General features: G+C 45.3%; 1 protein-coding gene across 1 annotated transcript in view; it reads left to right on the forward strand.

Annotated features, from left to right (window-relative positions):
* Window positions 1-12,701, forward strand: part of LOC115463719 (stimulated by retinoic acid gene 6 protein-like) — a 393,767-nt gene extending 381,066 nt beyond the window's left edge. The window contains exons 19-20 of the mRNA XM_030194443.1: window positions 7,491-7,640; window positions 11,042-12,701. Coding sequence (XP_030050303.1) covers window positions 7,491-7,640; window positions 11,042-11,217 — 326 coding nt within the window. The 3' untranslated portion in view covers window positions 11,218-12,701. The remainder of the gene's footprint in view (window positions 1-7,490; window positions 7,641-11,041) is intronic.
* The last annotated feature ends 11,515 nt before the right edge of the window (window positions 12,702-24,216 follow it).

Below are 24,216 nucleotides of genomic sequence, written 5' to 3' on the forward strand. Positions count from 1 at the left end.
AGACAATCAGCCATGAGAGTCTGTGCATCACTATACCCTGGGCAGCAATTCTGGATGCTACATCAAAAGTGTCGTATGTACCCCTGGCCAGGAATTTTCGACAAGCCTTCTGCTGCCTGACCACCTGGCGAAAAGGCTCGGCCTGCTCCGGAGGGAGCGCATCAACCAAGCTAGACAGTTGCCTCACCGAATTCCGCAAGTGGATGCTCGTGAAGAGCTGGTATGTCTGGATTTTGGCAGCGAGCATAGCGGCTTGATACGCTTTCCTCCCAAAAGAGTCCAAGGTTCTAGATTCTCTGCCTGGGGGCACCAAGGCATAGTCCCTAGTACTGTTGGCCGTAGGCGCCCGGTATCAAAGGCTTGGGGAGGGTAAGCCTCCCCAGCTGAAGATCGGATCCTGATGACGACGACGCCCGGGGCTCGCCGCTTGTCCCAACTGCCCGCCTTCTTCTCTCCCCCAAGATCCCTTTCCTTTTTTTTTCTTTTAAATTTACCTCCAGTCCGGCAGCGCAGCGACAGCGTCAGTGAAAGCGCTCCCAGTAAAAGCGCTTCCCTTCGCCCAGTGTCCCACCTTCTTCTGACATCATGACATCAGAAGAAGGCAGGACACTGAGCGAAGAGAAGCGCTTTCACTGGGAGCACGTTCACTGACGCTGCGCTGCCAGACTCGGAGGTAAATTTAAAAGAAAAAAAAAGGAAAGGGATCTTGGGGGGGGGGAGAATAGGGTGGGCAGTTGGGGCAGGGGAAAGGGGGAGATGGATGGGATGGCAGGGTTCGGAAAGAGGGGAATTGCTGGATATGGCATATGGGTGAATGGAGGGGGGCAGGGGAGAGAGGAGCATGGATGGGAGGACAGGGCTCAGGGAGAGAGGGAAATTGCTGGATATGGGTGAATGGAGGGGGGCAGGGGAGAGAGGAGCATGGATGGGAGGGAGGGCAGGGCTCAGGGAGAGAGGGGAATTGCTGGATATGGGTGAATGGAGGGGGTAGGGGAGAGAGGAGCATGGATGGGAGGGCAGGGCTCAGGGAGAGAGGGGAATTGCTGGATATGGGTGAATGGAGGGGAGTAGGAGAGAGAGGAGCATGGATGAACATGGATGGGAGGGCAGGGCAGGGCTCAAGGAGAGAGGGGAATTGCTGGATATGGGTGAATGGAGGGGGTAGGGGAGAGAGGAGCATGGATGGGAGGGCAGGGCTCAGGGAGAGAGGGGAATTGCTGGATATGGGTGAATGGAGGGGAGTAGGAGAGAGAGGAGCATGGATGAACATGGATGGGAGGGCAGGGCAGGGCCCAGGGAGAGAGGGGAATTGCTGGATATGGATGAATGGAGGGGGCAGGGGAGAGAGGAGCATGGATGGACATGGATGGGAGGACTGGGCCCAGGGAGAGAGGAGAAATTGCTGGACATAGAGGGGAGGGGAGAGAAGAGAGAGGAAGGAGATGAGATGAGGGAAAAGGAAAAGAGGAAAAAAACTGCACATGGATGGAGAAAATAGGCAGAAGCTGGATCCACTGGACAGTCAAGTCTGCGGAGGACCCAGCTTTTACTTACGGATGTAGGACAAGAAATGAAGAAGAAAGGCGGAAAGTAAAGAAATAAATGGAAAGGAAGCCCTGGAAACGGAGTTAAGAGGACAGATAGCAGCAGAATTGGATACTGGGCCAGCATGATCAGAAAAACAAAGTCACCAGACAACAAAGGTAGAAAAGATCATTTTATTTTCATTATAGTGTTTGGAATATGTCCACTTTGAGAATGAGGTGCTCAGCATTAAAAGTTTATATTTATTTACTTATTTATGGCATTTTATCCCACATTAAACATGAATTAGGGTGTTTTGTGGCTGTACATGAGAATTGTGATATTATGATCCCTTGTTTCATATTGTTGACAGTCTGCATTTTCCATATGGGTGGTATATTGGTGTATTAGGTTCTGCCCAGTGTAATATTTATGGTACAGTAAGGTTCTGAGTGTGTTTTTGCACAAAGTTGTGCATAGTGTTTTGCAGTTGAGCGATTGTGCTTAGTATATGCTTTGAGCAACCACTTTATTCTTTGACATATGATATATATCTGATATCTAAATTTAATAAAAGGTATTAATTGTGACTTTTATTTTTTTTTTTTCTGTGTTATCAGACAATTGTGGATTTAAGCTCCACCCCTGGCCCCACCCCTAACCCCGCCCCCTTTAGCCTCCCCAAACAGTTGGGCCACCGACCGCCTATGCTCTTGGCCCTTTTGAGAACAGAGTCCACCACCATGGAATTGTGAGGTAGCTGAGACTTCATCAATCCAGGTTCCCCGTGGATCCAATATTGGGATTCAGCTCTTTTTGGGATCATGGGGTTAGACAGAGGGAACGACCAGTTTCGCAAAAGGACTTCCTTCAGTACATTATGCAAAGGAGCCGTTGCAGCCTCTCTAGGTGGAGAAGGATAGTCCAGAACCTCGAGCATCTCAACCCTGGGCTCATCCTCAACCTCCATAGGGAAGGGAATAGCCGCAGCTATTTCCCGGACGAAGGAGGTAAAGGATAGACTCTCTGGTGGAGACAGTCTCCTTTCTGGTGGAGGGGAAGGTTCAGAAGGAATCCTAAAGGACTCGTCGGAAGAAAAGTACCTGGGATCCTCCTTTTCCTCCCACGAAAGCTCATCTTCAGTATCGGACAAGACATCTCTCAGAGCAGTCCGAAACTGAGCCTGCCTCGACGCCGAGGAACAATGATGGCGGTGCCGAGACGTCGACACACGCCTGGACTCAGGTGAAGCTTCCTCCACCGACGTCGAAGGGGAGTCGACCTGGGTGGCAGGCGGCACCGAGGTCGGGGACCTCACCACAGGCGAAGGGCCAGAGACCGCTGTAGCAGACGGTATGGAAGGCGCAAGCACCCCCCAACAATAAAGTAGCCTGGTGCAGTAACCCTTTCAGAAGCTCTGGAAGCAGGGCCCTGATGCGCTCGTCGAGAGCCGCCGTCGGACAAGGCTGCGGGGTCAGAATAGGAGCCGGTGGCAGAATCTGTTGAGGCTCGGGAGCAGGTACCGGGCTGCTAGACCGACACATCGGCACCTCCTGAATAGAGGGGGAGCGATCCTCTCGGCGCAGACACTTCTCGGATGCCGAATCCCTCGACGCCCCGGAGCTCCCGGCACGTCAGTAGAAGGAGATCGATGACGGTGCTTCTTCGCCTTCACTCGACGCCCGTCATCGAGACTTCTCAGTACCGATGAGGAAGACGTGGAATTTTCATGTCTCCTTGGGGCCAGGTCCAAGGAAGATCGGCCCCGGGGGGCCTGCATAGCAGGAGGCCTCGAGACAGGTGGAGACCCACTTGATGTCTCACTGCTCCCAGCACAAGTTGGTTGTTCCGCAGCCATTACCTTTGCTCCTGACGTCGATGCGTCCATCGATGTCGATGCCGCCAACCTCGGTACAGATGTCGACGTCGAAGGACCAGACCAAGCCCCAAAAAGCTTCTCAAGTTGGGCCTCTCGAGATGCTTGGGTCCGTTTCTTCATATGAAGACACAGACTACAAGCAGCTAGGCTGTGGTCGGGCCCAAGGCACTGGATACACCAAGCGTGGGTATCTGTACCCGAGATGGTCCAGTTGCACTGAGTACAATGTTTGAAGCCGCTGGGTGTCTTCGATGACATGGAAGAAAAAACGGCTTCAGCGAAATCAAAAGACGCGATCGTGCCTGTTAAAAGAAAAAAGGGCACCAAAAGAAGGGAGTAACCCGATTGCGCGGCCGTTGAAAAAACAAAAGAAACTTAAAAAGGAGCAGAAAAGTAAAGAAAAAACTACGGGAGTTTTTTTTTTAACTGAAAATTATCACTACAAATGAAAGAAAAAAGACAAAACCAACTACAGAAAATTCTTTCCCAGGCCTGAGAGGAGTGGAGAAAAACTCGACCGCACCTCACCGCGGAGAAAAAATAACAGAGCGGGAACGTTCATGCGACGGGCGGGAAGACGGCCGCGCATGTGGGGTGCACGCTGCACGCGCGCCAGAAGACTCTGGAAAGGTTTTTTTATATTTTGCTTGCAAAATAGCCGTCCAATTCCCGGGCCAACGCAGACGTCGACCCACATGTGAGATTAAACTCTATGTTTTGTGCTCATTTTTCTACACTGTTCTATACAATGCAGTAATACATGGTCAAATCTCAGTGACGATATCCTGTTTCCTGATGGGTTCATCTTAACTGTTGTAATCTGCCTTGGGAAGCCTATTATTATTAAAATGGAATATATTGAAATTAAATGGAAGTAAAATTAAGTTCTCCTTTCACTGGGGCACATGAAATCACATCTTCACTTCATCTCTTTTGTAGAAGTTTACATTTTAAATACACAAATGAATGATTCCGAAGTTGGAAAAAAGATGTAGAAATTACATGGTGTACTTGTTTTTGCATTGTCAAATTGATATCCAAAAAAAAAAAACCCTCCAAGACTGGAAACAAATGGTTTCACAATAAATTTTTCTCCCTGATATTCAAATGTTCTCAACAAAGGGTTCTACCCACATACATTATATCTGTCTTTGCGACATTCAAGGACATTTTATGTTGTCTTATCCAATTCACAATCTCATCTAAAAATTTTCTTTAACTTCAGTGTTGGATCACAACAATGCTTCTCAAATGGAAAAATAATTGCACATCATCTGCATACATTCTATAAGAAACTTGCAAGTTCTGAAACACAGGGTAGTAAAAAGTTTTGCTCCTACACGCCCGGTAAATGCGGTAATTTGTTTTTAACTGTGGATTTGCCATGGGTCCCAATCCCTGTTTCATTCTCTACCTGTGCATTAGAAGATCCTGCAATAGAGAAGCAAGTGGTATGTGACCGGGTAAATGGGAGAAACAAATTCATCTCCCAGTAAATATTTTGTTTTCTAGATTCTTACAAAAGAAGGCATGTATCCCTGAATTCTATAAAGGTGTGTGCCTAGTGTGCAGATTTGGGCACACATGTTTAAGATAGTGCCAGTTGCACACATCTAACCTGTTAATTAGCTTTAAGTATCAATAATAGCCCTTAAGTGTCATTAATTGGTGCTAATTGGCACTAATTTGTAGTTATGCGCATAACTGCACTTAGGTGCTATTCTATAAACTTAGCGTCTAAATACTGTAGTGCACAACTACAAAGGGGGCATGCACATGGGCAGATCAGGGGCGCAACTGCCAATTGTAGGTGTTAGCATTTACACCAGCCTTTGATATGGTATAAGTGCTTGTGCCTTAAGTCAGGCATGTGCATACCAACTGTTCTGCTTTAGGTTCTTTCAAGTATATCTCTGTCAGACATAGATTATAGAGGCAGTCAAAGGTTTATACATAAACTTTATTCAAGCAAATAAATCATACATCACCACTTGAGTTGACAACATCTCCGTCAGCGGCTGGGAGGCTTGGAGTGTAGCCAGGCAGAGAGTCTCAGCGGGCACAAGGGGCCTGGGTAGCACATTTGCTCCTGTTCTGAATTTTAACCTCCGTCTGTCCGCCCTTAGCTCCCAGCTTTTATACAGACCAATAAACATGATCTCATTCAATTGAATAGGGCTGACGTATAGTTAAGGATGTGACAGTTTCTTAATGCATCCCCAGGAACTGGCCAGGTTTCCAGAGATTCATGTGAAACATCGTCCCTAGCCCTAAGCATGTTGTCATTCCATTTAGTACAAATTACTTCATCATTTAATATGATAATGCTATCAATTCCTGTCCTGAAAGTCCATTATGTACTTTAAAGAGAGCATTAAATATCCATATGGGAGTCCATTATGTACTTCCAAGAGAGCATTAACTATGATATTATTTCATTATGTACTTTCAAGAAACATTAAATATGATAACACTTAGGCAGAACTCATTATGTACTTTCAAGGAAACATTAAATATGATAATAAGACTTAGGCAGAACTCAATATCAAGCACAAACTTTTCCGTTACACCAACTTACGCTCTATTCCATAATAGCAATTTTGCACAAAATTGCCACTATAGAATTGGTGCTCTGCTGTTCTAGGCAAAGTGTGGTCACAAAGCTTCAACAGCCAGCATAAACCATTCCCAAGTAAAAAAAACTTTTCCAGTAGACTCTTAGTTCTTAATCTAACTGACCTTTAAAGTAGTATTCATAGCAAACAAAAATCAATTTATAGTTCAGTAGCTTGGAAAGAATTGTTGCCCTCTGCACATAGAGTCCGTATCTAGTCACCTTAGAGGCAAGGAGATGGCCTGAACCTCAGTCCAACAGAACAAAAACTGTAATACTCAAAAGAGAATAAATGTGGTGAAGAATCTTGATGGAATCACAGTAGATTAAGAGAAGGATCAGCCTCTAGAACAGCTGCTGATCACAAAGGTATACTAGGAAGACTTAGGCTGTCTTCTACAGCCCCAAGGAGAAAAAAGAGGGCTGGCCCTGGCACAGAACTTAGGAGCCCTTTTATAAAGGTGTGGGAGGGCTAACGTGCAGGTAGCATGTGCCCAATCAGCACTACTGACGGGATAGAGCGTGCACATGGCAGTAATTCTGATTTTGGCGTGTGCCAAATCCCGTGGTAGAAAATAACCTAGTGGTAAGCGCCACCCATTGACCTAGCGGTAAGGCCTCATGCATGCTGCATGGTTACCACATGGGTAGTGCATGAGCTCTTACCACTAAGTCAATGGGTGGCGGTAAGTAGGGGCATGATAGTTTTAATATTAGTGCAGGCCCATTTCCCAGTCCATTAAAAAATAGCCTTTTTCCCAGCCACGGTAAAAAATGGCCTAGCATCTAAAAGATGCGCCCACACTACCTTAGCTTTGTAAAAGGACCCCTTAGAGACAATAGGGAATGCCCACAATACACAAGGGACAGGGACATGTGCTCAGAAGCCAGTCACAGGAAACTGCAAACTGTAGTGGTAGCAGCCCTAGTACACAGTGCTATCTAATACACAGATAATGCAATTGAATACAAATAGCACTCATACTAAATGTACATAACAATATACCCTGCTTCAATGAATATAGGGGCAGAACAGGTGCTTAGCACCCATATTTTTGGTACCTACTTTTTGGCACCCTTTCTTGAATCTACCCCTTAATGTGCAAGGGGCAGGGCACGGCCTATGGAATTCTTTCCAACCCCTCTATGAGCACTGAATATCAGCTGATACCCCCACACGAGTGATTTAATCAGGCAGGAGTTTCTCCTACCTGGTTAAATTGCTTTGAATATTGACCCCATAATCTTTGTCCTTGCTTGTGAATAGACCTAAACCTAGAGCCCCTTCTTCTCCCCCTCCTCCCACTTCACACTGAGAACACAAAGCAGGGGCTACATCTATACAATATATTCAACTTCCCTTTCATCACTCCACTCCTACTTATTCACTCCCTTTAAAAGAAATGAGAGTCACATTTATTTCTTTATTTAAATATTTTAATTTATTTTTGGATTTATTTCTTCTCAATGCAGGGTACAACACTTGGATTGGAATGTTATTTATGGATCACTATCACAGTAATCCCGTCTTGGTTAGCTTTTGTCACATCCTACTGAGTTTAAGAGGTTTTCACCTGCTGCAGAGACCGTCTCAGTTTCATATTTTCACAAATTCAACAACAGGTGAGATTTCCTAAGAACAATTAGTGAGAATTCCCATTTGATAAAGTAACTCTGTAAAATACTGCTTCTAGCAAACCTGTAAGATCTTATATCTAGTGGAAACAGTTTGGCTTCTCTGAATCTGTATTATTTTATTTATTTATTGCATTTGTGTCCCACATTTTCCCACCCATTTGCAGGCTCCATGTGGCTTAACAGTTTAGATATCAGTTTGTATTACTCCTATAGACTTGTTCATGGAAACATTTACTCTGGTCCCCGTGGCTCTTTCCTTCCAGCAGGGCTGCCGAGAGGGGGGCAGGGGGGACAAAATTCCCCGGGCCTCCAAGGGGGCCCCGGTGCCAGGCTGCCGGCGCTGCAGTCCCCGGTCTCATCTGCCTGCCCTCTGCTCCGTCCACCACTGGGCCCCCTGCATTAAAATCGGCAGCACCTCAGCTGAGCTCCGTTTGGAAAGGCAGATCGCTTCCCTTCCCTTCGGGCCCTCCCTGTGTCCCGCCCTTGCGGAAACCGGAAGTTACATCAGACGAGGGCGGGACACAGTGAGGGAAGGCCTGAAGGGAGGCGATGGGCGGGGGGGTGCCTTGCCCCAGCTTAGTCTCTCGGCGGCCCTGCCTTCCAGTAGGGAAACTGTATAAATGTTATAGGGGACTCAGAGAAGGGAGATGCTGAACATGGGGAAAGATAGGTACACATACAGTGGGGGAAATAAGTATTTGATCCCTTGCTGATTTTGTAAGTTTGCCCACTGACAAAGACATGAGCAGCCCATAATTGAAGGGTAGGTTATTGGTAACAGTGAGAGATAGCACATCACAAATTAAATCCGGAAAATCACATTGTGGAAAGTATATGAATTTATTTGCATTCTGCAGAGGGAAATAAGTATTTGATCCCCCACCAACCAGTAAGAGATCTGGCCCCTACAGACCAGGTAGATGCTCCAAATCAACTCGTTACCTGCATGACAGACAGCTGTCGGCAATGGTCACCTGTATGAAAGACACCTGTCCACAGACTCAGTGAATCAGTCAGACTCTAACCTCTACAAAATGGCCAAGAGCAAGGAGCTGTCTAAGGATGTCAGGGACAAGATCATACACCTGCACAAGGCTGGAATGGGCTACAAAACCATCAGTAAGACGCTGGGCGAGAAGGAGACAACTGTTGGTGCCATAGTAAGAAAATGGAAGAAGTACAAAATGACTGTCAATCGACAAAGATCTGGGGCTCCACGCAAAATCTCACCTCGTGGGGTATCCTTGATCATGAGGAAGGTTAGAAATCAGCCTACATCTACAAGGGGGGAACTTGTCAATGATCTCAAGGCAGCTGGGACCACTGTCACCACGAAAACCATTGGTAACACATTACGACATAACGGATTGCAATCCTGCAGTGCCCGCAAGGTCCCCCTGCTCCGGAAGGCACATGTGACGGCCCGTCTGAAGTTTGCCAGTGAACACCTGGATGATGCCGAGAGTGATTGGGAGAAGGTGCTGTGGTCAGATGAGACAAAAATTGAGCTCTATGGCATGAACTCAACTCGCCGTGTTTGGAGGAAGAGAAATGCTGCCTATGACCCAAAGAACACCGTCCCCACTGTCAAGCATGGAGGTGGAAATGTTATGTTTTGGGGGTGTTTCTCTGCTAAGGGCACAGGACTACTTCACCGCATCAATGGGAGAATGGATGGGGCCATGTACCGTACAATTCTGAGTGACAACCTCCTTCCCTCCGCCAGGGCCTTAAAATGGGTCGTGGCTGGGTCTTCCAGCACGACAATGACCCAAAACATACAGCCAAGGCAACAAAGGAGTGGCTCAGGAAGAAGCACATTAGGGTCATGGAGTGGCCTAGCCAGTCACCAGACCTTAATCCCATTGAAAACTTATGGAGGGAGCTGAAGCTGCGAGTTGCCAAGCGACAGCCCAGAACTCTTAATGATTTAGAGATGATCTGCAAAGAGGAGTGGACCAAAATTCCTCCTGACATGTGTGCAAACCTCATCATCAACTACAGAAGACGTCTGACCGCTGTGCTTGCCAACAAGGGTTTTGCCACCAAGTATTAGGTCTTGTTTGCCAGAGGGATTAAATACTTATTTCCCTCTGCAGAATGCAAATAAATTCATATACTTTCCACAATGTGATTTTCCGGATTTAATTTGTGATGTGCTATCTCTCACTGTTACCAATAACCTACCCTTCAATTATGGGCTGCTCATGTCTTTGTCAGTGGGCAAACTTACAAAATCAGCAAGGGATCAAATACTTATTTCCCCCACTGTACATGGAAGATGGATGGTGAACATGGGGAAAGAAGAAATGTCAAATGGGCAGGAGACCCTGGCGAGTGAGTTGAGAAGGCAGAGGGAAACAGAAACCAGAGCCTGGGACCAACACGATTTGAAAAATAAAATGACCAGACAACAAAAGGTAGAAAAAAATTGTATTTTCTATATTGTGATTAGAATATGTCAGATTTGAAATGTGTATCCTGCGAGATCTGATGTTAGACGTGGCTAGGGCCCAGGCAGAAATTTTGGAGCTTAAGGCTGTCTCTGGCCAGGGGACAGTTGTCCTAGTTGCAGTCCCCTAACACCATCCCTGGCATGTGTGATTATTAAATTTTGCATGGCATCGGAGGAAATGCATCTCTTTCTATTTCTTTGGTGTAGCTTCTTGGGATTTTGGTTTAATATATGTTTATAATTTTTGGTCAGCTGTTATGTATTTGGCATTTGTGGTCTCCATGTGTGACTGAGGTATTCTGTTAGCATGAATTTTCTATGTAGCGTTCTGTAGTAATTTGGCTTGTTCAGTTTTCCCAATACTGGAAGGGATATTTGTGAGGGGGGAGGGAAGACAGGGTTTCTTTAAAAAATCCTTGTTCTGTATTAGTTGTGATTTGTAAAACAGTTGTACAGAATATTGTTTCCTTTTGTACTTTAATAAAATGACTTCAATATAAAATCATAACTCTCCAAGGCTTCTGCGGATGGGATCAGACAGTGCTCGTTGGGACGAGAACAAAGCTCGCGGGGATGGTGTGGGGACACAGCTCATGGGGACAAGAATAAACTTTGTCCCTGCATCGTTCTCTACTTTAAGCCTCTGTAATAATTCAGCTTTTCGGTTTCCCAATAGGCATATTGATGTTCTAGGTCTGACTGCAATATTTATTTTGTTGCATTATCCTAGAATCACAAAGAGCTACAGTGGGAATCAAACCCAGTTCCACAGGTTCTCAGTCTACTGCACTAACCACTCCACTTGAGGTTTTAGAATAACTAATCTATAAAAATCCTAAAATTTGATTTGATGTACGCAAATGCACTTTGGGGACTCAAATGTCTAAAACTTTTTTTTGTTTGTTTTTTTTTACATCTTTTGTTATTGCAGTTGCTAAAGTCACAAACAAGGCTAGGACAAGGTGGCTACTGCTGTATACGCTCTTGAATAACCCCAGTCTCATCACTCTCAGAAAACCTAAGGAGTTCAACTTCAGCATGCATAGCAGACTGTTTCAGGCATCTGTGCTGACCTCAGATGTCCAAATAAACAGACGAGACCTTTGAAATATGATGGGATAATATGTAACCATGACACTGAAGGAAATATAAATGCATAGCACTGATATTTTACATACATGCTTACCTTACCAAGACATCATAGCCAGATTCTATAAATGGCACTCAAAATTAGGTGCTGGAAAATATTAGCGCAAAGCACTATTCTGTAAAGGCCATGCCCCTCTATAGAACAGCACTTAAGCGCAGATCTTGCACCTAACTTAGGGTGTCATACTTACGCCTGCTGGAACCTGGTGTAAATGCTGGTGCCCAGAATGCACTGACCAAGAGTCTTTTAACTACGTGTGCAAATTTTTGGATCACCCTGACATGCCCATGCTCCTCCTGTGGCCACGCCCCTTTCAAGATACATGCTATGGGAATGCATATGCACATGCAATTATTAATGAGTACCAATTAACATCAATAATTGGTTGTTAACACCCCAATTATTGATGTTATTGAGCTCATTGAGGGGGCCCGGTCATGGGGGGGGGGGGTAGTTCCGGGCCGAGAGAGCAACATTTCCAAGGGAAAAAAACCCTAGAAATGGTTAGCACAGCGGTAACCCGGCGGTAATCGGGGATCACCGTGTGCTGCCTGGTTACCGCTGGAGCCCTTACTGCTACCTCAGTGGGTGGCAGTAAGGCTCCCCGCCATATGGCCACGTAAGAATTTTCTTACCGCATGGTCATTTTGTTTTTGGGGCTTTTTACCCACTGCAGTAAAAAGGGCCGGTAAAAAGTGCCCTAGTGTGCAGGAAAAACAACTCCGCCACTACCGCAGGGACTTTTTCCTGCAGCTTGGTAAAAGGACCCCTAAGCAATTAATTTGCATGCACCATCTCAGGCATGCATATCAATTTGGGTACCATATATACAATCCAGGGGCATATCTTTTCAAAATACTGCCATTAAACCTATGGGATCCAAAAACTTGACCATGTTACTTCATTTTTTTAAGTTGGAACCTGGTTGTCGGTGGCTTATCATTTACTGTTTAAAATATTTATATTAATTCATAAGATCTATTATACTGGAGAGCCTTCCTTTCTGTTGCACTATATACTTCCTTAGGCTTCTGCACAAACTCTTAGATCTAATCAAGAAAAGTTTTCAGTGATTCCTTCTTTCCAATTTTTTCAGTTGCAGTCACATCCCCATTGTTTTGAAATGATTTGTCAAGCTACTTGCAGTTCGAGATATCATTTCAGAAATTTAAAACAGGGGTTTTTTTTTAACAAAAGCATTTTATTCTTGAATGTAGTGGGATCATTTTGTTGCTGGGTGATTTGGGTTTAGACTAGAGCCTGGGATGCAGCAGAACTATTATATCCAACAATGACCTTATGCTTTTTCTTTTTCTTCTGTAAATATTGTAACTTATTTTTTCAGAATGTTTTAATATTTTAGATGATTGAATACAAAATAAACTGATCAGACATTTTTGCAATAGGGTCATTCCATGTCAATTCAACCATAAATTGGAAACCACCCCATCTCACCATATCTAAAATTGATAATCTACCAGAATGGAGACCAATATATAAGATGAAAAACTACAAACTTTCAGACTTCTAACTACAACGGTTTTTGAGATTTTGCCTTTTTATCCAGTGGAGGGGGGGGGGGGGGGTCAGAACTGCTCATGGCTGGCAGAAAGTTTGGGCACCTTTTAGGTCTTAATAACTCTGCCTTTAAGTGATTTACAGCTGTGAAATTTGCACCATTCAGAATTTTGTGTAGATGCAGAAACTGAGACCCAGTTTGAGCTAGGACACATGGAGGTAGTGGTGTGCTGGAGCCGGTTGACTTTTGTCCAATTTTGCGAGCCAGTTGTTGCTGTAATCAGCTGGGGCAGGAGTGAGCCTCATTCGTTCCTGCCCATGCAGTCTCCACTCTCCTCCATAGTCTGTACTGTTGAAAATGTCTGCTGTGAGTCTGCGAGTTAAGTTTCAGCGGCAGTCTCGTGAGATTACCGTAGGAACTCTCAGCAGTCTTGTGAGATTGCTGCAGGAACTCACGGCAGACATTTTCAATAGTACAAACTATGCAGGACAGTGGAGACTGCATGGGCAGGAATGTATGAGGATCACTCCTGCCCCAGCTGACCACTGGACCACCAGGGCTGGGTAAGGTAGGAGCAGGGAGTGGGAGGGGGTTTGCAAAACATGTGTGAGGCAGAGGACAAGTTGTGTGAATGAGTGGGTTAGAAAGGGGACAAGCTTCGTGGAGAGGGAAAGAAGAGGACAAGCAGCATGGATGAGATGGGAAAGGGACAAGCTGCATGGATGAGAGGGAAAGAAGAGGACAAGCTGAATGTGGATGAGAGGGAGAGAACTTAAGGGAAAAGAGAGGGAGACATGCCATATATAGAGGGAAAGGAAAAATGAGAAATGCAGCATATAGAAGGGGATGGAGAGGGGGACATGCGTGTGCTGCTCATGGATGGGAGGGAAAAGAAAGGGGGATATGCTGCTCATGGTTGTTTGTTTTTTAAATATATTGCTCATGGATATTTACTTCTTTAGAAAAATATATCTTTTCTAATTTTGTATTTAGCGGATTATGGAAGAAAATGCATTTGTTACTTTTACCAGTATTTTCGCTGCATATATAATCTATCTTTCTTGGAGGGGGTCTCCAGTTTCTTATGGCCCCATATTTTGTCTATTGTGTATCAGTTGAGGGTTTGTCCATGTTCTGCATATGTGACAGAGGTGGAGGATTCTGCTGGCATGTAGTGTCCATGTAGGAATGTGTAACCGTCCAGCTTGTTCCAGTTTCCCAATAGTGGGTAATTGGTGTATAGGGTGAGAAACAGTCTGACAGTAAATCATCCGTCAGATTTAATGTGAACAAATTTATTGTGTAAAGAATTAGCAAATGGGGATGAATAGCAAACATAGACTGCATACAGATACAAGAGTGTGCAAAAATCAATTGGCCATTTACAGTAAAGAATATTGTATGTTTTAATATTATTTGTAAATTGGTTGCTGCCTGCATATCTCATTTATACCAATAGAATGTATAATACAGTTGCGAACATATCTATGGAGTTGTTTTTTGTTTGTATTTTCAAAGCACTTGGACTTACAAAGTTCCATAGGAACCTATGGAACTTAGTAAGTCTAAGTGCTTTGAAAATAAGCCCCCAATGGTTTCTGAGATATTAATTGTCAAAAATTAGATCTTATTCAGTCTTGCTTAACAAAATGCTACTTTCAGCAAATCACTGTGCCAAAGATATTAAAGGAAAAGCTTTCATATTTTATCTGTTAGTAGCACTGAAAGTGGCACTTTGTTAAATAAGATTGGAAATTTTTGAAATAGTGAGGTGAGGACCATTGGTTGAATTGACATGGAATGACCGAATAGGCAGTACGTCAGATATGAAACATGAAACTTAAAGAAACATGTTTCAAGTGCATTCACTGTGCTTTACATAGGCATTAAGTCACCGTTTTGTGGCTAAAGGTGCCCTTGAAATTGCTCATTCATGCAGAAGTTTACTCTCAGTTTTCCAGCTCAGTAAGCCTATCATGTAATAAATATAATCTGAAATTGCTCCTGTGAAAACCTGTGTTAAATTGTGGCACATTTTTTACTTCCTTGGTAGTGCTGGACCTTTACTCCTTTGAGCAGGGACTGTCCTTCTTTGTTAATTGTACAGCGCTGCGCAACCCTAGTAGGGCTTTAGAAATGTTAAATAGTAGTAGTAGTACTCAAGCTCAGGGCTGGAGTAAAGATCCCCAGGCAAGAGCAAAAGAAGCAGACCATCCCAGTGGGCACCTTGTCCCCTACCCTTCAAACATTTCCTTAGTGGCCCAGTGTCACACATTTCTGATACTATCCCCAACTCCTCTCCCTACCTTGGGGGTTGGGAGGCAGGAGTGATGCCCACTTGTTCCTGCCTCCAGCAGTGCATTACTAGGGGTCAGATACTACCATTTTACAAGATGGTGATGTCAGAAGCAGAGGCAAGTAGGTATCACTTCTCTCCTGTCTCCCAACTCCAAATGTGGGTGTGAGGGTTGGGAAGGGAACCAGGAGATCCGTGGCCCATTTGGCCACTGGGGAAATGTTTACAGGATCCAGGGTATGGACTTGGGAGTCAAGGTTCTTGGTTCCATGGAGCCACAATGGGGTTTTTCCTAGGGCTTTTTTTTTTGTCTGCCTTCCTGTCAGCGTACGAGCCAATCCCCATTCATACACTAACAGAAAGTGAGACACCTTATACCCAATGCAGAAATCTTAGTGATGTCGTGCACTGTTTTATCAGTCAGTTTTATAATGCCACAGTAATTTGCATACTATTAGTTTACTGCATTGGAAGTTAAAGTTTTTTTTTTAAGTACATATGTTAGTCTATGCACTGAAGCCCCCTGAGTATTTCTTAGGTTCAAGCTCTGCACAAGGTAAATGCTGATGATGGAGGAGTAGCATAGTGATAACAGGAGTGGGCTGAAGATCAGGAAGCAAGGGTTTAAATCCCAGAGCCCCTTTGTGAGTTTGGGCAAGTCACTTAACCCTCCACTGCCTCAAGTATGAAGGTAAAAAAATGTAAGACCTCAAGGTACAGTGATATACCATATATACTTGAATATAAACCAAGATTTTCAAAATGGGGATCACAGTTTATATTCGAGTCTCTCTTCTCTGCCTCCCCCCCCCCCCCCATGACCCACATTTCTTCCTCAGCCCCCCCCCCCCCCCCCACACATAATGTAACTGACATTTCTCGTCTCCGCCTCCACCCCCTCTCCCCAGATAACTGGCTTTTCACTTCATACCTGCTTCTCTGGCAGATGCTGACAAAGCTATGCACTGGGCAGGTGCAGGGTCTTGAGGATCTGCGAGTGCTGAAGGCCCTGCACTGGTCCAGCGCATAACTTTGTCAGCAGTACCAGAGAAGCAGGTAAGTGAAAAGCCAGACAGGAAGGGGAGGAAGGCAGGAAAGTTTGGTTTGGGTTGGGGGGGGGGGAGAGACACGAGTTGAGGAAAAAATGCTAGTCATCTGGGAAATAGAAGCAAAGTCCTTTTGGAGTGTGAATGCACCTAAGAAACAGGAGCTGAGGTACAGGTTGGAGCTATTTTTTTACTTCCTTGGCCACCAGCAGCAGTTAATGCTGATTGAGGCATCTGGAAGTTTTTCAGAGTAGAGTTGCATTACATCTGGCAGTGGATCGGGTCCTACAGGTGAACCTGGAAGTGAGCTGGTCACCTGAATATAAATCCCCTAGTTTATACTCAAGTTAACAGTTTTTCCCCCTTTTGGGATAGAGGTGGGATGGGGAACTTATCTCGGTTTATACTCAGATAGGTTTACATTCAGGGATATACAGTACTTACTGTACCTATATGTATGTCCTTGAGAAAAGTAATGAGCTAAATCCAAAGTAATAATGTAGATTGCAAACATTTGATAAGCTGGTCATTTTATCTTAACTAAAAACAATTAGCAATGCAGTTGACAGAGATAATATTAACATTTTTCATTATGTTATTGCATGTGTCTTAGCTTTACCCTCTTCCAATAAAACTATACAAATATTATCATTACTTCATCTTGCTTAGTGGTGTTTTTTTTCCCCTTTAGTAACAATGGCTTTTACTATATCTGGAAATACATTAAAATAAAGTAAGAAACAAAGGAGCTAATTCTATAAGGAGCTGCCTAAATTTAGGTGGCATATATGCATATAAAGGTCAGTATTCTAGTAATTTACACACATACTGTATGTGCCTAAATAGCAAACTCCAGCGATGGGCTATTCTGTAGCTACATGCATATTTTAATAGCGAGATGTACGCTTACATGTGCTGTCTTCCAAATCTAGATGTATTTACGTTGGCTTTATGACTAGCATAAGTGCTCATACCAAAACACGTATGTGCTTACTTTCCTCACATACGTGGATGCCATCAAGTCTGGCTGTAGGCCAGCCAGTGCCTGGTGTGAACACTGAAATTAGTGCCCCCTCTCTTTAGTGGTGGCATCTCCAACAAGCTACCCCTCTAGCAGAGGTGAGAGCACCCAGGGCTGCTCAAGGGATCATGGTGCCGAGCCAACTTTTGGTTTGGCGCCCTCCCATTGGCACGCCTCCCCCCCAGGCCATCCGCCCCACTCCCCCAGCCTACCTTTAGAAGTAGTTTTCCCCTCTTGAATACCGACATTTCACCTAACAATACCCTCATCAGCCCCTATGACTTCCTTCTGCCGCGCCTCTGTGGAAACAGGAAGTTATGTAAAAAGAGGAGCCAGGGCACAGCGGAAGGAAGATGCCAGGGCCAGTGCGGGTAGTGTTAGGTGGAACGCTGTCTGTGTTTGGGAGGGGAAAACTGCTTTTAAAGGTAGACGGGGTAAGGAGGCCTGAGAGGAAGGGAGTTGCAGGCTCTTCTTTTTCCCTGCACATACAATGCTGCCAGGTAAGCTCTGGGCCAGTTTAACTTATAGGGCCAGTGACATCAAAGGCTCAGGCGTTTGGTGCCCTTTATCTCTGGCACCCTAGGTCAGAGAATCACCTGGTCCATAGGTTAAGTCAGCTTTGAGAACACCTTTCTCCCTCTTCTTCATTCTAGCATCATCTTTTATCTCCCCCAACCCTCTGCCCTGTACCATTATCCCTTGCTCATTCCACGCCCTTTCCCCCTGCCTACATAATGTGGAAGGACCTAGGGAGCCAGCTTGTTTGTGTTCCCTAGTACACAGTGACTAAACAGATCACCCCCCTCCCAAAAGCTAGCCTAATATAATAGCATTTTTAGTGAGGCCCTGTGCATTGTGACTAAATGTTCAGTGGGTTCACATCTGGGGACCTGTAAAATTTGGCATTCAGACTAGTACATCCTCACTGGAGAAGGTAAATGATTAAAAGATCCTTCAGTATATAGCACTAAACAAATGTTGCTACAGCTGTTCTCTGTTTGACATACTTCACTTATGAGACTTTGAGAATTGTTTTGTTCAATCTAGCATGGAAGGAAACCAAAGAAACAGAAATCAATGTTTTTAACATACGTAAACCCACATTTACCCACATAAAGATACAGTTTTACTATCCCCCCCCAGCATGTTGTAAAAGAATTCACAGTAAACTTACCTTGGAGAGTTGCTGGACATGGATGGATGGATGGATGGAGGGGAGGGCAGGGGAGAGAGGAGAATTGCTGGACATGGATGAATGAATGGAGAGGCCAGGGGGGAGAGGAAATTTGCCGGATATGGGTGGATGGAGGAGAGGGCAGGGGAGAATGGAGAGTTGCTGGACATGGATGGATGGAGGGAAGTCAGGAAGGAGATGCACATGGATGGAGGGGAGGGAAGAGAGGAGAAATGCTGGACATGGAGTGGAGGGCAGGGAAGAGAGGAGAAATGTTGGACAAGGATGGAGGGAAGGAAAGACAAAGGAAGGAGATGCACACGGATGGAGGGGAAGGGAGAGAGGAGAAATGCTGGACATGGATGGAGGGGAGGGAAGACAGAGGGAAGTAGATGCACATGGATGGAGGGGAGGGGCATGAGGAGAAATGCTGGATATGGATAAAGGGGAAACTGCTGAATTTAAGGGCTGGATTGGAACACTTTGAGGGCAAACACTGAAACTCGAGGAAGGTTAGGGACAGGGCTACAGATGGTAGACAGGACACAGGAGGATGGTGGACATGGTGAGAGAAAAAATATCAAATGGAAAGAAGACACTGCATAAAACAGAAGACACTGGGACCAAAGCGAATAGAAAAACTAAATGATCAGACAACAAAGGTAGAAAACAGTATTTTATTCAGAATTTATTAATTGGAGTATGTCAGCTTTTGGAAATGTGCGTCTGTGATATTTTGCATGTAAGTTTCAATGTTTCTAGTATTGCTGCATGCTGAGTCTGACTTCTTAAGGTAACTTTCCAGTTCAGTATTTTGCTTTCATATATTTTTTTTTATTTCTAGTTCCTTGTGTCATATCTGTTGTGTCATGTGTTTTTCATGTGTGATCAAGGTGCAGTATTCTCAGTGCTTTTTTTGTAGAAAAAAAGGTGCTGGTACTCATGGGCGGGGTCACCACATATGGCTCCACCTCTGTGATAGCCACACCCACATTAGCCACACCCCTTCTACCAGCCATGGCGCATATAAATAGACATCATTGAAAATATACAAGTATAGGAGAAAAAAATAACGTGATTTTTTTTCATTATAAATAATTTCTGTAAGCTGTTCCAGCTCCAGTATACCCAGTGCAAAATAAGACAGCAGATGTAAATTCTCAAACTGGATATATTCCAAACACTAAAGTGAAAATAAAATGATTTTTTTCTACCTTTGTTGTCTGGTGACTGTTTTTCTATCCATATTGGTCCCAGTCTCTGATTCTGCTGCTCTCTATCTGTTCTCTTAACTCTGTTTCTAGGGCTTCCTTTCCATTTATTTCTTTACTTACCTCCTTTCTTCTTCATTTCTTGCCCTACATCCATAAGTAAAAGCTGGGTCCTCCTCTGTGGAATTGACTGGAGGAGGTATAACGTGGATCCAGCTTTTGCCTATTTTCTTCATACATGTGCAGTTTTTCTCCTCTCTTTCCTTTCCCTCATCTCCATCGATGTGCATCATGTTCTTTTTTATTTCCTTCCCTCCATCCATGTCCAGCACTTCTCCTCTCTCCTCCCCACCATCCATGTCCAGCATTTCTCCTCTCTTCCCTCCCCTGTATCCATATAAAGCAATAATTCTCTCTCCCTTCTCCTCCATCCAAATCTAGCATTTCTCCTCTCTCCCCGCCAACCCCTCCATCCATCCATATCCAACAATTCTCCTCTATCTCCTGCTGTCCTCTCCATCCATGTCCAGCATGTCTCCTCTCTCCCATTCCCTCCCCTCCCATGTCCAGCGATTCTCTCTTCCCTGCCCTCTCCTCCCATCCATGTCTCCTCTCTCCTTTGCCATCACCACCCACCCATGTCCAGCGATTCTCCTCTGCCCTCCCCTCCTATCCATGTCCAGCAATTCTCTCTTCCCTGCCTTCCCCTCCCACCCATGTCCAGCAATTCTCTCTCCCCTGCCCTCCCCTCCTATCCATGTCCAACAATTCTCTCTTCCCTGCCTTCCCCTCCCATCCATGTCCAGCGATTCTCCTCTCTCCCCTGTTCTCCCCTCCCCTCTGAGGTCCGCTCACCTGCCCACTCCCTTCCGTTTGTGCACCCTACTACTACTACTATTTAGCATTTCTATAGCACTACAAAGTGTACGCAGCGCTGCACAAACATAGAAGAAAGACAGTCCCTGCTCAAAGAGTTTTCAATCTAATAGACAAAAATAAAGCAAGCAAATCAATTAATGTGTAGAGGAAAGAGGAGACGAGGGTAGGTGGAGGTGAGTGGTTACAAGTCAAAAGCGATGTTAAAGAGGTGGGCTTTCAATCTAGATATAAAGATGGTCAAGGATGGGGCAAGACGTAGGGGCTCAGGAAGTCTATTCCAGGCGTAGGGTGCAGCGAGACAGAAGGAGCGAAGTCTGGAGTTGGCAGTAGTGGAGAAAGGAACAGATAAGAAGGATTTATCCATGGAACGGAGTGCACGGGAAGGGGTGTAGGGAAGGACGAGTGTGGAGAGATACTGGGGAGCAGCAGAGTGAGTACATTTATAGGTTAGTAGAAGAAGTTTGAACAGGATGCGAAAACGAATAGGGAAGCCAACACCCACAGAAGGTGATCTCTCCACAGGAGAACGGAAAGTCAAATGTACAACCAGTGGATCCAAAAAAGTCCTCTCACAAATGGTGTTTCCCAAACAAGGTCTTTATTAAAACAAATAAAATGACCCGACACGAGTCGTGTTTCGGCCACAAGGGCCTGCCTCAGGGGTCTATAGACCTTTTGTGCAAAACGAATAATAAAACAAATGACTCACGGTCAATTTGTATAAAATGGTATCTTTCCCCTCCCCCTTCACAAAAAAAGTGCAGTTTGGAAATGCAAGATGGCGGCTGGGCAGGGAGCCAGTGAAGCGACCTGAGGAGAGGGGTAGTATGAGTAAAGCGACCCTGGCGGAAGACGAGACGGGCAGCAGAGTTTTGAACCGACTAGAGAGGGGAGAGGTGACTAAGTGGGAGGCCAGCAAGCAGCAGATTGCAGTAGTCCAAATGAGAGGTGACAAGGGTGTGGATGAGGGTTCTGGTAGAGTGCTCAGAAAGAAAGGGGCGGATTTTACGGATGTTGTAAAGAAAGAAACAACAGGTCTTGGCGATCTGCTGGATATGAGTAGAGAAGGAGAGAGAGGAGCCAAAGATGACCACAAGGTTACAAGCTGAAGAGACAGGGAGAATGAGAGAGCCCTCAACAGAAATAGAAAACGGGGGGAACGGGGAGGTGGGTTTGGGGGGAAAAATGAGAAGCTCGGTTTTGGTCATGTTTAATTTCAGGTGGCGTTGAGACATCCAGACAGCAATGTCAGACAAGCACGCTGAAACTTTGGTTTGGATGCAAGGTGAGATATCAGGGGTAGAAAGGTAGATTTGGGAGTCATCAGCATAGAGACGGTAGAAAAAGCCAAAGGATGAGATTAATGAACCAAGGGAAGAAGTGTAGATAGAAAAGAGGAGGGTACCAAGAACAGAACCCTGCAGTACGCCGACAGGCAGAGGGATAGAAGTAGAAGAGGATCCACCAGAGTGAACACTGAAGGTGCGGAGGGTGAGGTAGGAAGAGAACCAGGAAAGGACAGAGCCATGGAATCCAAGTGAGGACAGGGTATCAAGGAGTATGCTGTGATCGACAGTGTCAAAAGCAGTGGAAAGATCAAGAAGAATGAGGATGGAATAGAGACCTCTGGATTTAGCCAGTAATAGGTCATTGGAGACTTTAGTAAGTGCAGTTTCGGTTGAGTGGAGAGAGCAAAAACCAGACTGTAGTGGGTTAAGAATAGTATGTGAGGAGAGAAAATCAAGGCAGCGGTGGTGAACAGCACGCTCAAGTAATTTGGAGAGAAAAGGGAGGAGGGAGATGGGTCGGTAATTAGAGGGACAAGTAGGGTCGAGTGAAGGCTTCTTAAGGAGAGGTGTGACCACAGCATGTTTAAAGGCAGTAGGGACAGTCGCAGTGGAAAGTGAGAGGTTGAGAATGTGACAGATAAAAGGAATAAGAGCAGGAGAGATGGCATTAAGGTGGGTGGGAATGGGATCAGAGGAACAGGTGGTACATTTTGAGGAAGAAAGGAGAAGTGTAGTTTCCTCAGTAGTAACTTCAGGAAAGGAGGAAAAGGAATGAGGGGAAGGAGAGAGAGGGGAACGGACTAGTGGAGGGAGAGGTGGCGAGGTAGAGAATTCAAGGTTTATCTTTTGAACCTTGTCGTGAAAGAATTCAGCAAGAGTCTGAGGAGATAATGAAGGGGGAGTTGGGGGAGGGGGCACCTTGAGGAGAGAGTTCAATGTGGTGAAGAGGTTAGAGCCAAGAGATTTGGTCAGTTGGATATAATAATCCTGTTTGGCACGTAAAAGAGCAGATTGGAAGGAGATCAGCATGAAGAAATCAGCAAGGGCCCGAGATTTCCACCAGAGGCGTTCAGCGGAGCGGGTACAGGAACGTAGGTAGCGGATATTAGAAGTCAGCCAAGGTTGGGGTTTTGTATGCCTTATAGGGCGGGTCATCAAAGGTGCAAGAGTGTCTAAGGCAGAGGATAGAATATTGTTGTAAGAAGAAACAGCCTCGTTGACAGACGTAGATTGTGCCACAGTAGAGAGGAGGTTTGAAACATGGGAGGATAGAGTTGAAGGGTCAATATCCTGAAGATTCCTAGATAAATTAGATAAGATAGGATGGGACTGGGAGGGAGGAGTTTTAAGTGTGAAAGTTATAAGATGGTGATCAGAGATGGGAAGATCAGAGGCAAGGAAACTAGAGGGTGAACAGTTGAAGGAGAAGATAAGATCAAGACAGTGACCATTTTGATGAGTGGGGGAGGTGGAGCACAGTTGGAGATTAAAGAAGGATGTTAAAGCGAGTAACTTGGAAATATAAGAGTTAGAAGGATCATTAGCAGGAATATTAAAGTCACCAAGGATGAGAGAGGGAGAGGAAGGATCACGGAAGAAGGCAAGCCAAGCATCAAAGTCACTGAGAAAGGATGAAAGGGACTTATCAGGGGGACGATAAATGACCACTATTCGAAGAGGCAGAGGAGAGAAAAGGTGGATAGGGTGGACTTCAAAGGAGGAAAAACAGTGAGATTGAGGTGGAAGAAGGGGTTGAAATCTGGAGGAGGGAGAGAGAAGTAATCCAACACCGCCCCCGCGACCAGCAGGGCGAGGAGTATGTGAAAAAAGATAACCACCATGGCAGAGGGCTGCGACTGAAGCAGAGTCATCAGGGCAGAGCCAGGTTTCTGTTATGGCGAGCAGATGGAGGTGACGCGAGATAAAGAGGTCATGGATATAGGGGAGTTTGTTGCAGATAAAGCGGGCATTCCATAGGGCGCAAGAGAAGGGTAGAGAAGAGGAGGGGAGTAGAGGAATAGGGATGAGGTTAGAGAGGTCGCGGTGAGATCTGTAGTGTTGGGATAATAGTTGGTGAGGAGGGCCAGGATTGGGATTCATGTCACCGGCTGAGAGTAAGAGAAGGAGTAAAAGACAGCGGAGGAGAGTAGGATAGGTGTGGCCATGAAGGCGAGAGGTATTTAGGTGGAATGGGGAAGGCAAAATGGAGGGAAGAAAGAGATGAAGATTAAAAGCTAAGAGGGAGGAAGAGGGTAGGAGAGAAGGGGAGGTGATGAAGTCGATGGATGGGCAGTGAGTTCCTGTAGTGGAGAGAGGTAGGGGGTGAGGGAAAAAATTAGGAAGGGACAGGGCTAGGAAGAGAATGTGTATAGGGGCCATAAATGACTGAGGTACTTTAGCAGTATGGTTATATTCAACAAATTGGAACAGTATGGCTAGAGTCAACAATGCAGAGGTACAAGCTAGAGTCAACAATGTAGAGGTACAAGCTGGAATGGATGAGAGCGGAGCAGCAGGACTG

The sequence above is a fragment of the Microcaecilia unicolor genome, chromosome 2 (genome assembly GCF_901765095.1).
Source record: "Microcaecilia unicolor chromosome 2, aMicUni1.1, whole genome shotgun sequence".
NCBI classification, from domain to species: domain Eukaryota; kingdom Metazoa; phylum Chordata; class Amphibia; order Gymnophiona; family Siphonopidae; genus Microcaecilia; species Microcaecilia unicolor.